The 13,168-nt window shown below is 28.3% G+C and overlaps 1 protein-coding gene across 6 annotated transcripts; it reads left to right on the forward strand.

The window, feature by feature from the left end:
- Positions 1 to 907: 907 nt before the first annotated feature.
- Positions 908 to 5,743, forward strand: LOC107857604 (PHD finger protein ALFIN-LIKE 3). Of its 6 annotated transcripts, none has more exons than XM_016702432.2 (5): positions 908 to 1,075; positions 1,178 to 1,222; positions 1,800 to 1,989; positions 2,774 to 2,939; positions 5,625 to 5,743. In XM_016702432.2, exons 1-5 carry the CDS (start codon positions 976 to 978, stop codon positions 5,655 to 5,657), a joined length of 534 nt encoding a protein of 177 aa, XP_016557918.1. In that variant the 5' UTR covers positions 908 to 975; the 3' UTR covers positions 5,658 to 5,743. The 6 variants fall into 6 exon arrangements, 5 of the variants coding, with proteins under 5 accessions (XP_016557918.1, XP_047261816.1, XP_016557919.1 ...); XM_047405860.1 differs by lacking the exon at positions 5,625 to 5,743 and adding an exon at positions 3,074 to 3,854 and having other exon boundaries at positions 909 to 1,075; XM_016702433.2 differs by lacking the exon at positions 5,625 to 5,743 and adding an exon at positions 3,443 to 3,854 and having other exon boundaries at positions 909 to 1,075.
- The last annotated feature ends 7,425 nt before the right edge of the window (positions 5,744 to 13,168 follow it).

The following is a 13,168-nucleotide window of genomic DNA, read 5'->3' on the forward strand; positions in this document are numbered from 1 at the left end:
ATATGTATATGCATTTGTATATACAAAATAGAAATACATGCGCATGCCTCAAAAATATTTATAGACAATCAGATTTGTGTGTATATATATAAGAGTACCCATTAGTTAATAAATACATATACAAATACCTCTTGTCTTTATCTTTTTTCGAATTATATTTAGAAGATTTCTAACATCAGGATTTGAATTTTTGCTTAATTCTCCTTTTTTTTATTTTTTTTCTTAGATCTCTGTATTTTTGGGGATTTTGGAGATGAAAGGTTTCTTCAATCCCTTTTGTTTCATTATTTCGGTCATCTTCTTTGAATCATTACGATGCTTCAACCTCACCTCTTCGACGCTCGCTCATTTCTTCAATTATTCTGCCATTAGAGCAAACCTCCAAAATCATACAATAAAAAAAACTCAAAAATAAATAAAAAAAGTCACAAGAATTATGACGAACAAAAAAATACAAAATATATAAAATTTAGAGAAGAGATAATACACAATAAATGTAAAATTAATATTTACCTTATTATTTTAAAGAGAACGATCTTTATTAATTAAGATGAAAAAATATGAGAAAAAAATTGAAATGAAAATATGAAGAATAGACTCTTTTGACAAATAAAAAAGTAAAGTAAAATAAAACAAAAGAATAAGTGTTGAGTGAAAATATGAGAAATTACACTTTGATAACGATAAATACCCATGTATTGAGTGATTCCATAAAAAAATTCTATTTTTATTATAAAATATAATTTTATAAAAGTATTGCTTTTTATTATTATTATTATAATATTATGGTGTTTAACTCTAAAGTTTATCACTTTTTATAATTTTTTCTAAATATTATATACCTAACTTTGGTATATTTGGATAACTTTTTAAAACATTGTGATGTGGGGCCGTTAATGGGCCTTTATATATCCACTTTCTTCTAGGGTTTGCTAGTCTTGGTAGAAGCTCTTCCTCCGTTTCTGTCTTGTGGTCATGGATAAGTTTGGAAGCGAAATGTTCCTTCGCACCGTAGATGAAGCTTTCGAAAATTACAAAGGCCGTCGACAGGCTATCATCAATGCCCTCATAAAGGGTTAGTTATACTATGCAATTCTTTCTCCTGTTTTTCTTCTTAGTTTGGTTTTTGAGTTATGCTACATACATATTTGTTGACGTTTCTTTCTTTTGCTTGCAGATGTGGATGAGTTTCGCGAAAAGTGTGATCAGTATAATGTCACCGGTTAGTAGTTAGTGATCGGTCTTACCTTGTTTTCCAGAAATCCATTTATGAAAACTGACTGCATCTGCATGCGTGGATCAATTTCTGAGTGTTGTTTAATTTTGTGAATATTTTAACTTTTTAAAATTGATTAACGGGTATTGTGTATTTTCTTGGTTCTGTAGTTTTCTGTGCATGAAAAATACAATTTTTTGGTTGTATAGTATTCGCTGTCAATTGTCTTCTTACTTGAGTTTAAGCTATAAGGCCTTGAAATTGAGCTCTTTTTTTCTTCATTAATTTCTGGGGTTTGGGGTTCTTTATTTTGTGCATGAAAAAAGATAATTTATTCTTGAGGTAACTGTGGCTTCCGGGCCAGCTTAACAAATAAATCACCAAGTGTTTGTTACTGGTGGGAATATTGAATCAACTCAACTTCATTGAACCACTAGGCCACACTCTTGGGTGCAATGTTTTATTCTGCTTTCCCTGCACTAAGATTGAAGTGTTTTTCTGATTATTTGTTGTTGTTCGCTCTCTCTTTATTATATTGGAAACAGTGCAAAACGTAAATATCTCGGCCTCTATGCATATCCAGATGGGAATTGGGAAATCAAATTGTCTTCTGATGTGGCTGAAGAACTTCCATATTCAAGAATATATAAACTTCCTAAACAATTAACGGATAAAAATGCATGGTTGGCCCAAGTTGCTGCCGATAGTGACACATGGCTATTCTCTGTTACCTTTTATCTTTGTTCCATTTATAGTTGGATGGCTCTTTGGAGGTAAACTAAATTCTACAACAATTTAAGAAAATAGTTTCTTGGTTCATTTGTACTTTCTTCTAGTTTTCTATATTTAGAGGCCATCTTGCAAGTGATTTATTTGTGTATACTAGATAGCCCGTCTTGCCTAATTTTCAATTTTAATTAAGCAGTACAACATCATGTTAAGTAGAAGTGTAAATGCTCCGTAGTATGTCGTACAAAGTTTATACTATTGATTGGTAAAGCTTGTTTCAAAGACCAAGCTTGTACACAGTCTACTATTACATTGGTAAAACTTGTTGGAAAGACCAAAGTTCAAAATGTGAATAACGTATTCACTGGGAAGAAGAAGATACATTATTCAAAGATAACAATTATATGTCCAACTCACAAACAATACATTTAAATTTGTATTGTAAGGCAATGGTCACATAGTACTTGTAGATGAAAGGCATATATTACCACTAAATTTCAAGTAAAAGGATAAAAGATGTTAGGTAGCATCATTTACTAAATGCATGATCAAAAGAAATGTGCGACTTAATTAGCAGCCAACATATTAAGGAGCAGTCAAGATTATGCAACTACCACAACTGAGAGCATTTGAAGATTTGTCCAACACAAAATTGAAGGAGAACAAAGCGTCATTCAATTCAAGGATGCTATTCATTTGATTACATTGACATCGGAGATCGGTTTGCTTTCTCTAATGGTGAAAAGCAGTTATTTCCTTCGTGTAGTAGTCTACTGAGTATGGAATGTTTCACCACGTCACTGAATTCTATAAATCTCTCTGATCTAGGGAACGTTTGTTTGACAAGATGAATGCGCTGCCAACAGTGTCTGAATTGGTTAAAGATAATCACAAAAATCTAGAAGTTGCTACTGAAAATGCCAAGAAGCGTGTAAAGGATAAATCAACAGTTTCATATCACAGCAGCAAGAATTCAAAGTCGAACTCTGAAGTGGTACAGTTGAAACCTCTCTTTTCCCCATATTTCTTCCATTTTTTAAAACGATGTCTTTTCTTGGATAACAGTAGGTGTGTAGTACTCTTTAAAGGGTTCCCTTGGACAGTGTTTAATTGGAATCCAACCTTCAGCTCTAGGGCATGGTCAATGGATCTTCTCTGATGTGAGCCATGTTTCAGCTTTCAATCATATCCACACCCATTATAAATGTGTATGATGACTCTCAAGAGCAAGCATATATAGTTATGTTTCATGACTAGCTTGCTGTGTGATATCAATTCAATAACAATGGGAGGGAGAAAGCATGAAAGTGAAGCATTTTGTATAATCTTTTTCCTGCAGGAGAAAGCTAATCTTTCTGTCCTGTTATATGGTATATAGGAGTTAAAGGGCCCTCTTAAATTGATGCGTTGTTGATTTTTCATTTTCTTGTATAATAATTGTTTACCTTTGGTATTCCTAGTAACAGAAATGGGTTGGGTCTATACATTTCTGGGCAGGTCAGGTAGTGGTTGCCGGCTTCTAGTTTGAGGAAGGTTTATTAGTTAGTTAAAGTGATTTGAACTAAAGTCAATGCTGCTGTTTTCCCAAGGAGTTATCGTGTAAGATAAAGTATGAGACTCCCATGAAATCTTAGTGTTGTCTTATTATTAGTTCTTTATTTCTCTCATGTAATTTCATCAAATGTTTTATGTCCACCTCTCTACTTCACCTGAGATAGTGGTACGGTCTGCGTACACTCTACGCTACCCGGACCCCACCATGTGGGAATACACTGGGTATGTTGTTGTTGTTTTATGTCCACCTCACCTCCTGCAACAGTTTGATAACTGACCTGTATAGTAGGGGTTTTCTGTATAAAATCATTTATGGATTGTGTTGCTGCTATTGTGCAATATTTTACACTTATAATTTTCTCTGCCCAATGTGTTTTTGTACATTTTGTGCCATCTTTAATGAATTGAATCAAATTGCTTTGAAAAATGCAACTTCTCTTCTCAAAAAATAAATAATAAATAAAATGGCATTTGCCTTCTTGGTGTTGCTTTTGCTACATTTACTGCCTTTAGTAACTTGCTGTTGTATTTTTTGAGTCTGCTTACAGTTGTGTTGGTGTAAGTATCTGTTAATCACTTTAGAACTAGTCTTGTTTTAAGCCATTTTATTCCTCTCCGATTTTTTTTTCTTCTTCAGACATTTACATTGATATTCAAACCAAATAATATTGCTTGCAAATAAGTAGGATAATTTACGAATAATTTATTGAAATATATTATCATATTCAAGCAACACTGTCTACAGATGATTTATTTTCAACTTAGAAATCAAGAAATATTCTAAATTTCAAGTTAAGTCTTTGACACTTTCTCATTATCAATATGAAACCAAAACAAAATGATGAATAATAATTATGAATTATCTATGTGTGTCTGATTTAAAAATTAATTTTTAAAATTATTAATAATTATTTATTAATTATAGTAATAGTTTTAACAATTAGTAAAAGATAAATATTTAGCACTTTTGAACTATTATGACTGTCGTAGTAAATTTTAATTGTAATATTTTTTAGATTTTTTTAAAGATAGCTTTTTTATTAGTAATGGATTATGATTTTTTGAAAATATAAATATTATTGAAAATTGATGAGTAAAAAATGTCAAAAAAATGAGAAAAATAAATATGAATGCTCGTCATCGGTATCATATGTGGAACTTTGTGTGTATATATAGATATAGAATACCCTAAAAAAAAAAAACAGAAACTAAGTATATTTTTCATGAATGTAATATTGTTATACTAAAATAAATAATTGACATTAACATTTCAAAATATGAAAAACTCTCTTTACTTTGCATGATACAAATATATTGTTGATAAACATGATTATAGATGACAAATGTTTCTCCAAAACATAGCTCTCGAAGTTTGTTCCACTAAATTAATCAGGAGCTTATTCCATCAAATTGCACACCTTCAAAAACACATGAAAAAATTTCTTACCTTTATAATATAAGTATATAAGTATACTAAAAGAAAATATAACCAAACAAATAAGAGATGCAAAGAAAGATCCTTAAAACGATTTTTTTTTCTTATATATGATAATATAAATTTACTGTCAATCATAATATAAAGATATAAGTATATACGAAAAGAATAACCAAACAAATAAAAGATACAAAAAAAAAAAAGATCCTGGAAACAAAAATTTTCTTACCTTTATTTTATCATTTTCTACCACACTTTGATTAATTCACAAGTTATATAGTGATGGAGAAGGGAAAGGATAATGAAAATTTTGATGAAACAAACTATGAATTTATATAGGCAAAATAGAGGAATACCATAAGGTGTCATAAACTTGTAAATTAAATCTTGGTGGTTATGAAGATTATAAACTTGTAAATTAAATCTTGGTGGTTATGAAGATTAAAAGGTTGGATTTATTGATATTATTAAGAGTATAATTGAAGAGTTATAAATAATTACTTTAATTGAAAACATTAAATATTAAAAAGAAAAAAATATTCAAATAATTAAAAAAAGGCCAAAAAACTACGAAAAAAGATAAATAAGTTTCAAGACCTCTAAGGCATGCCACATAGGATTGGCTATTGATCTCTTTTATATATATATTGATTAAGAGTTGTTTGGCTATTGCATTTTATGTGTATGCAGGCTGCAGCTATTACATTTTGGAAAGGTTGCTGAAAAGGCTAAAGGATTGGTGATACAATTGTCAAGGAACGATGCTGTTTAGTTTACTCATGCAAATACAGGAATTTTTATGTTATATTTTACTAATCTATAACGATATTCTAATGTTTATCATAGCGGTATATTCTTTCTGAAAGATACAAAAAATTTATGAAATTCTTACATAATTTAGTTAACATAAACTCCTTATTACTCTATTTAGCCTAGTTTTCAATTAATTATAATTCATAATCCCTCTTGCCTATTAATTATCGCTAATCACAATTCATATCCTCTCGTATATTTTTTTTTCTTTTCTATTACTAGTTGGGGGTCTATCGAAAACCACCTCTCTACTTCTTCAGGGGTAGTGGTATGGACTGCGTACATTTTACCCATTCCAGACCCCACTATGCGGAAATATACTGCGTTTGTTGTTGTTGTCGTCTATTTCTATTATTCTCCTTTTTTTTTCCTTTTTCAATCTTCTTCTTTCCTTTTTTTATTTCTATTTCTTTTTTTCACCTTTTTCCTTTTTCATTTTCTTTTTTCAATTTTTTCTTTTTATTTTTTCGCCTTCTTTTTTTTCCCTCTATTTTCTATTACTCTCATTCCTTTTCTAATTTTTTTCTCTTTCTTTTTCTCTTTTCTCTTTTTTTTCTTTTTCTTTTTTTTCCTTTGTATTTTTTCTCCTTCTTTTTTTTTCTCTATTTTCTATTACTTTCCTTTTCTTTTTTTTTGTCCTTTTTCTCTCATCTTCTTCTTTTTTTTTCTTTTTTTCATTTTCATTTTTCCCCTTCTTTTCATTTATGCGTACTATCAAACAAAAATACAAATGTGAATTATAAAATATAAATATAAATATAAGTGTGAACTATAAAATACAAATATAAATGCGAATTATAACATTCAAATACAAGTGTGAACTATCATTTATATTTTTTAATTATTGAAAAGAAACGATTGATTTTCTATCTACGAATACTTGTTTGTATTTATTGATACGATTTATATTTATTGATACAAATAAGTACAATTTCAAATTTTTATACAAATACAATATATACATATACGTATTGTATTTGTATTTGTAAAATTATTTGTTTCATTTGAGTAATTGTATTTGTATCAAGTGATTTTGTTTATTTACAAATATGAATGATAATTTTGACATACAACTGCAAAACGGTACATTTGTATCAAATGATACATTACATATTTATATATTTTAGAATCAAGAAAATATAATTAATGCATTTACTTGTTTGTAGACAAATGATAAATTGTACATAATCACGACTAAATGCAATGTGCAATCAACTTATAAATACAAATACAAAATAATTTCTTTAAAATAAAAAACATCGATGAAAATAAAATACAAATACAAATATAATCTAAATATACAAACATAATAAAATCACAATACAAATATAATCCAGTATACTATACAATCAATTATAAAATAAAAATACAAAACAGTTCTTTAAAATACAAATGCGAATTATATAAAATATAAATGATGGTGAGAACTAATAAATACAAATACAAGTGCTAACTATAAAAAAACAAATATAAATGTGAACTAAAAAATACAAATACAAGCGTGAACTTTAAGATCACACAAATACAAATACAGTTGTATCAATGAATACAAAAAATATAAATGATGGTGCTACTACAAATACAACAAACAATTGTGGTATTTACGTTATCTTCCATGACTTGTGTTCGACTAGTCATATTTTTTGAAAAAAAAAATATATAAAATAGAACAAAAAATGATAAAGAAAATAAGTTTTAAAAAAAAGGAAAAAATCAAAAAGAAAAGAAAAGAAGAAAAAGAAATAGAAGCTAGAGATAGAAGAGAGAAAAAACAAAAAAGAAAGGAAAAAAATTAGAAATAGAAAAAAATAGACAAAAGAAGAGGAAAAAACGAGGAAAACACTAAAAAAAATGGAAATAAATGATAGTGTTTTTGGCAAGACTAAATATGTAGTTAATTATATTTTTTATGAATACAGACCACTGAATAAAAGTGAATACAACGGTTGTGAATCGAATACAACGGCTTAATAGGGACTGTCTTCATATTTTATATGAATACATACTATCGGTAAAATCGAATAGAACAGGCGTAAATTGAATACAACGGCTATAAACGGTAATTATGTAATATATGACTATGAAAGATGGGTTTTAAGCAAAATACTGCTATTTTTGAAAGATCCCCAAAATTTATTGTGTTCAAAATAAAATGACAAAAGGACACTCACTCTCTGGCCATTTTTAAAACATATGACCAACATTTGACATTTTGCCAAATAATAATCAGTCGACCAAACTAATGCCAATCAATGGCCATTGGGTCATTCGACCATATTGGTCATTTTTAGCCTTTTTTTAATTTGGACCATTCGACCATTTTTTTAGAAATGTTTTAGTTTTTCTTCTTCTTTTGGCTACATATTTTTTAACTAAAAATAGTTTTTCTTTATTTTAAAAATAATAATTAAATATAATTGTATAAAAATGATATAACTATTCTATAGAATTTGTACCTATACTATATAAGATGTATGTACAAAAACAATATAGGATGTATATATAAATTTTATCATTGTTGTTTAAAAGGTGTATTGATATAAAATATGTATAAAAACTGGCTAGAATGTGTAAAGAAAATGTATAAAATACGTATTTAAATAATTGTAGTAACCAAAGATTGTATAAAATGCATATATAAATTGTATAATTGTTATATAGATGTGCATAGAAGCTGTATAATTGTTGTATCAAATCGGTATAGAAATTGTATAATTATTATACTAAATGTGTATAGAAATTATACAATTATTGTATAATTGTGTGTGTATGTATATATATATATATATATATATTGTATAGAATATGTATATATGTAGGACGTCTATAGAAGTTTTATAATTATTGTATAAAATATGTAGAAGATATATATAGATATTGTATAACTATTGTATAAAATATGTATTTTTATAAATGATATATCTAGAAATTGTATTATTATTATTATTATTATTATTATTATTATTATTATTATTATTATATAGAATATATATCTATATACGATATGAATAAAAATTGTATCATAATGTATAAAATATGTGTATCTATCATTATAGTATAAAATATGTTATTTTATAATTTATAAAAATATACTTTTTGCATTTCATTGATAAAAAAGAGTATCACTTAGATTTATAAATTTCTATGTTCGTTTGAAAAAACTATAATATTACGTGATTGATCGAATTTAAAGAAGAACTTGAAAATTGTATTTGATTTTTTTAGAAAAAAATAAAAAAGTAACGTTTTCAAAAAATAAAAAAAAATTAGCAACACTTAAAGGAAAAAGAAAAAAGTGCTGAAAAACAAACCAAAAAAAAAAAAAAAGAAAGAAAGAGGAAGCCAACATCAGCGAGGAACCGAATGGCTACCATATGGACCATATGAATTGAAGATTTTGGTGGAAATTGTATGGCCCGACAAGCCATTTCTGTCCATTCCTCAAATAAAATATCAAAATATTAATGGTAATCATCATTAATGTCATGCAAAAAATAAATTTTATGAAATATCTAATTCGATGGGAAAAAATTATACCTAAATGGTGCTCATTAGTTATTTCATAACTTCACGAGGAAATAATGTTAGCGCTTTTATATTCACAGGAAATTACATGGGACGATCTGAATAGTAGGTGACTTTAGATTTTTGACCTCCATAAGAAAAGTCTTTAAAAACCAGTCTTCCTTCTTTTTTATGTATAGTACAAATACATTTTTATCTCATTACACCTCAAATATTTTTAAACTTTTCATTCTCATTTGTCTCTCAACTTCCATTTTATTTTTTTACCTTAACTTTTATTTTTTTTTCGTATTTTAATCCATTTGTCTCAACTTTTTTTTTCTCAAACAATATTTATTTCTCCATTTCTCTCTTTTTTAATTCATTGGTGTCAAACTTTATCTTTTATTTTTTTTTGTTTTTTATAATTTCTCATTTTTTCTTTTTCATTTTTTCTCAAACTTTGTTTTTTTCTTGTGATATGTGTTTTTCTCAATCTTATTTTTTTATTTTTTTGGTTATATATTTTTCTCTTTTTTTCTTAATTTTTATTTTTTTCTTGTCTTTTTTCTTTTTTTTTCTCAATCTCTCTTTTTTATTTTTGTATTTTTGTTTGTTCTCTTTTTTCTTTTGTCTCAACTTTTGTTCTCAATCTTTTTTTTTTGTTTCTTTATTTTTGTTAGTTCTTTTTTTTCTCTTTTCTCAACTTCTGTTATATTTTGCTAATGAATAAAAAGTTGGATAATCTGCAAATGGATTTTCTTTTTTGACATTAAATCAAATTTAAGGGCATGACTTCTTGTTAGAAAGTCTTTTGGGATAAGTCTTTCTTCTAAGGTAAGAGTTATAGAACATTTCATAAATCAAGACACAATGTGGTAGTGTCAGCCTTTTCGCATTAGGCGTAACTTGTTCTTTTGGGAGGTTCTTAGGCTAAGTCTTGTCTTAGAGGCAAGACTAATAGAGGTAGTGTCAACTTTTGTCCATGGAGCGTAATTTGTCGGCTAAGTCTTGCCTCTAAGGCAAGAGTTATAGAATATCTCATAAATCAAGACACAATGTGGTAGTGTCAAATCTTGCCAAGGAGTGTAACTTGCTATTTGAAAGTCCTTGGACTAATTCGTGCCTCTAAGACAAGAGTTATAGAACATCTCATAACTTAAGACATAATGTGGTAGTGTCAACTCTTATTCATGGGGCATAACATGTTATTTGAAAGTCTTTGATTTATAAAATATCTCATAAATTAATATTCAATGTGGTAGGGTAAAATATTGCATATGAAGTGTAACTTGTTGTTTAAAAGTCCTTGGGCTAAGTCAAGAGTTATAGAACATCTCATAAATTTAAACACAATGTGATAGTGTCAACTCTTACCCGTGAGGCGTAACTTCTTGTTTGAAAGTCTTTGGGTTAAATCTTGCCTCTAAGACAAAAGTTATAGAATATCTCATAAATCAAAATACAATGTGGTAATGTCTATATATTGTTAGTAAAAGTGAACTGTTTGTTTGTTGTCAAGCTAATCAAAGACGATAACACATAAATTTACATTCTTAGGGCTATTATTGAAGATTACAAATATATTCATCGCCTTATCAGAAGTTAATGAGGCGATTATGATACATATCAAAAAACATCACTGGATGTATTTACGTCAATGTATATAACATAAATTTATTAAAAGTATTCACTGTATGTATTTGAATAGGTGAATAAGTATACTAAACATGAGAAAAACAGACAAAGATGGTGTCATTATGTAACATATTTACACATTAGGAACGCATATAACTAAATAATTGAACTTACAACGAGTTTTAAACGTAGGGTGTTCATGGTTTGGTTTTTAATCAAACTGAGCCACGATCCAAATCAAATCGATTAAAAATCCGATATTTGGTTGGGTTTGGTTTGGTTTGATTGAATTTTAAAAACCGATATTAATTTGGTTTGGTTTGATTTTACTCTAAAATAACTGACAAATAACCAAACCAAATCGATATATATATATATATATATATATTATAATTATTTGTATACTATTATTCATAAATACAATATAAATATTTATTATATTTTATATTTTAATCATGGTTTAACTTTAGTTGTAACACATTCAGTCATATGTTTTCATCCAGTTGACAGTACCTTATGAGATTCTGACTGAATTTTGCACTTTGAATGACAAATGATACTAATTGTGAAAATAATATCTTGTTTTATATTGAAATTTACAGCTGAGATTTATTAGACTCCAGGCAATCGCTAATTTAAACTTTCTTTTTGAACCTTGTTGAGAAAGAAGTTTATGTGTTCATCTTTTGAGGGGGTGGGGTGGGGATTATCATATAATTCTGTTGAATGTAGTTTTTAAATATTTTTTTAGAAGCATTCATATGGTGGTGTTCATGGCTTTGCCGAAGTATAACATTCAGTTATCTTAGTTTCAAGGTTGAGATCCAACACTCGGTTGACATCTCATATGTTAGATTGAATTTGTTTTTTTTTTTTAAATATTCAACTTTTATCATTACCTAAATTATAAATCGAAAAAATCAAACCAAATCGACAAGAACCAAACCGATGGTTATTTTTTTATTTGGTTTGGTTTTAGAAATTTAAAAATCAACTAAGTTGGTTTGGTTTTAGAAATTTAAAAATCGACTAAGTTGGTTTGGTTATAATTTTGACCAATAATCGACGCAAACTTACTCATGAACACTCCTAGACTTACATGTATGTACCTTTCTAAAAATAAACAAATGGTAACATAAATAGACCTCCCACAATGTGTCGATAAGTTGTGTGGATATGAGGATTCATCCCATGAATGAAGCTTTAATTATGAAGTACAGAAAACTATAACCAAATGAAACTAAAACCATAAAATGGGATCTTGTTCTTGATCAAACATATATTATTGAAAATTTTATACTTTTCCAAAATGATGATTGAATGTCATTCTGATGCCTATTAAGTATCATGTGTTTGGTATTTATACTATATTTCTAAAGCCCATAAATCATAACATGAGTTCTCGCCGCTGATATGTGCATCATGCGGAGCAGATATGGATCAGAAATTTGGGGTGAGCTCATGACATCTGGAGTGTTCCAACTTTCCTTCTTATTGTAGGATTCATCTCTACCTTATATTTCAGAGACAACTTTATATACATTTAGTGTGTACTTTGTACTCTATTATACTAGAAGCTCTTGTAACCAGCTTCACCAGGTTTTTGGGGTATATTTACTTTTGTTTTTCCTTTTTTCTCATTGCTATTTAGTTTTTCTTTTCCCTTTCTAATTAGTCCCATTACTAGTTGTTCCAAACTATAGGTTGACTTACCTACATGTGAGTTATTATAACGCCCCAAGAGTACACCCTTGGCATCACACGGTGCTTACTGTCTCGAAGGACTACAAGCTAACCCATGATGGTACCTGCTGCGAACACTAAATAAAATAAGCGAAAACATGTGCAGAATTTAGCTGAAAATGCCATAAGGTTTTAAATACGAAGAACAACACTAAAACAAAATATTGAAAATGTCTATCTGAAAACAATGCTATAAGACTGTCAATAACAACTAAGAGCATCAAGTGGGCCAGACCGGTTAAAACTGAAACCGGCCCGTAAAGGTTATTCGGGTTGACGGGCCGATCCGGTCCGGGTTGGGGTAAAGTGGGCCGGTCCGATTCTGGGTTGAATAGTAAAATTTTTAAAAACAACCCTGAACTGGCCCACTTAACCCAACCCGGTCAGACCCACCTAAACCTAGTGAAATCCGGTTAAAAAAAAACTTTTTCCAATATACAGTTGATATACCCACCTAAATACATTTTAAATACGCTAAACAATATATATATACACTATATATATAGTATATTACTACATTAGAATTTAAAAAGTAT

This window comes from Capsicum annuum, chromosome 2 (assembly GCF_002878395.1).
Source record: "Capsicum annuum cultivar UCD-10X-F1 chromosome 2, UCD10Xv1.1, whole genome shotgun sequence".
NCBI lineage: Eukaryota > Viridiplantae > Streptophyta > Magnoliopsida > Solanales > Solanaceae > Capsicum > Capsicum annuum.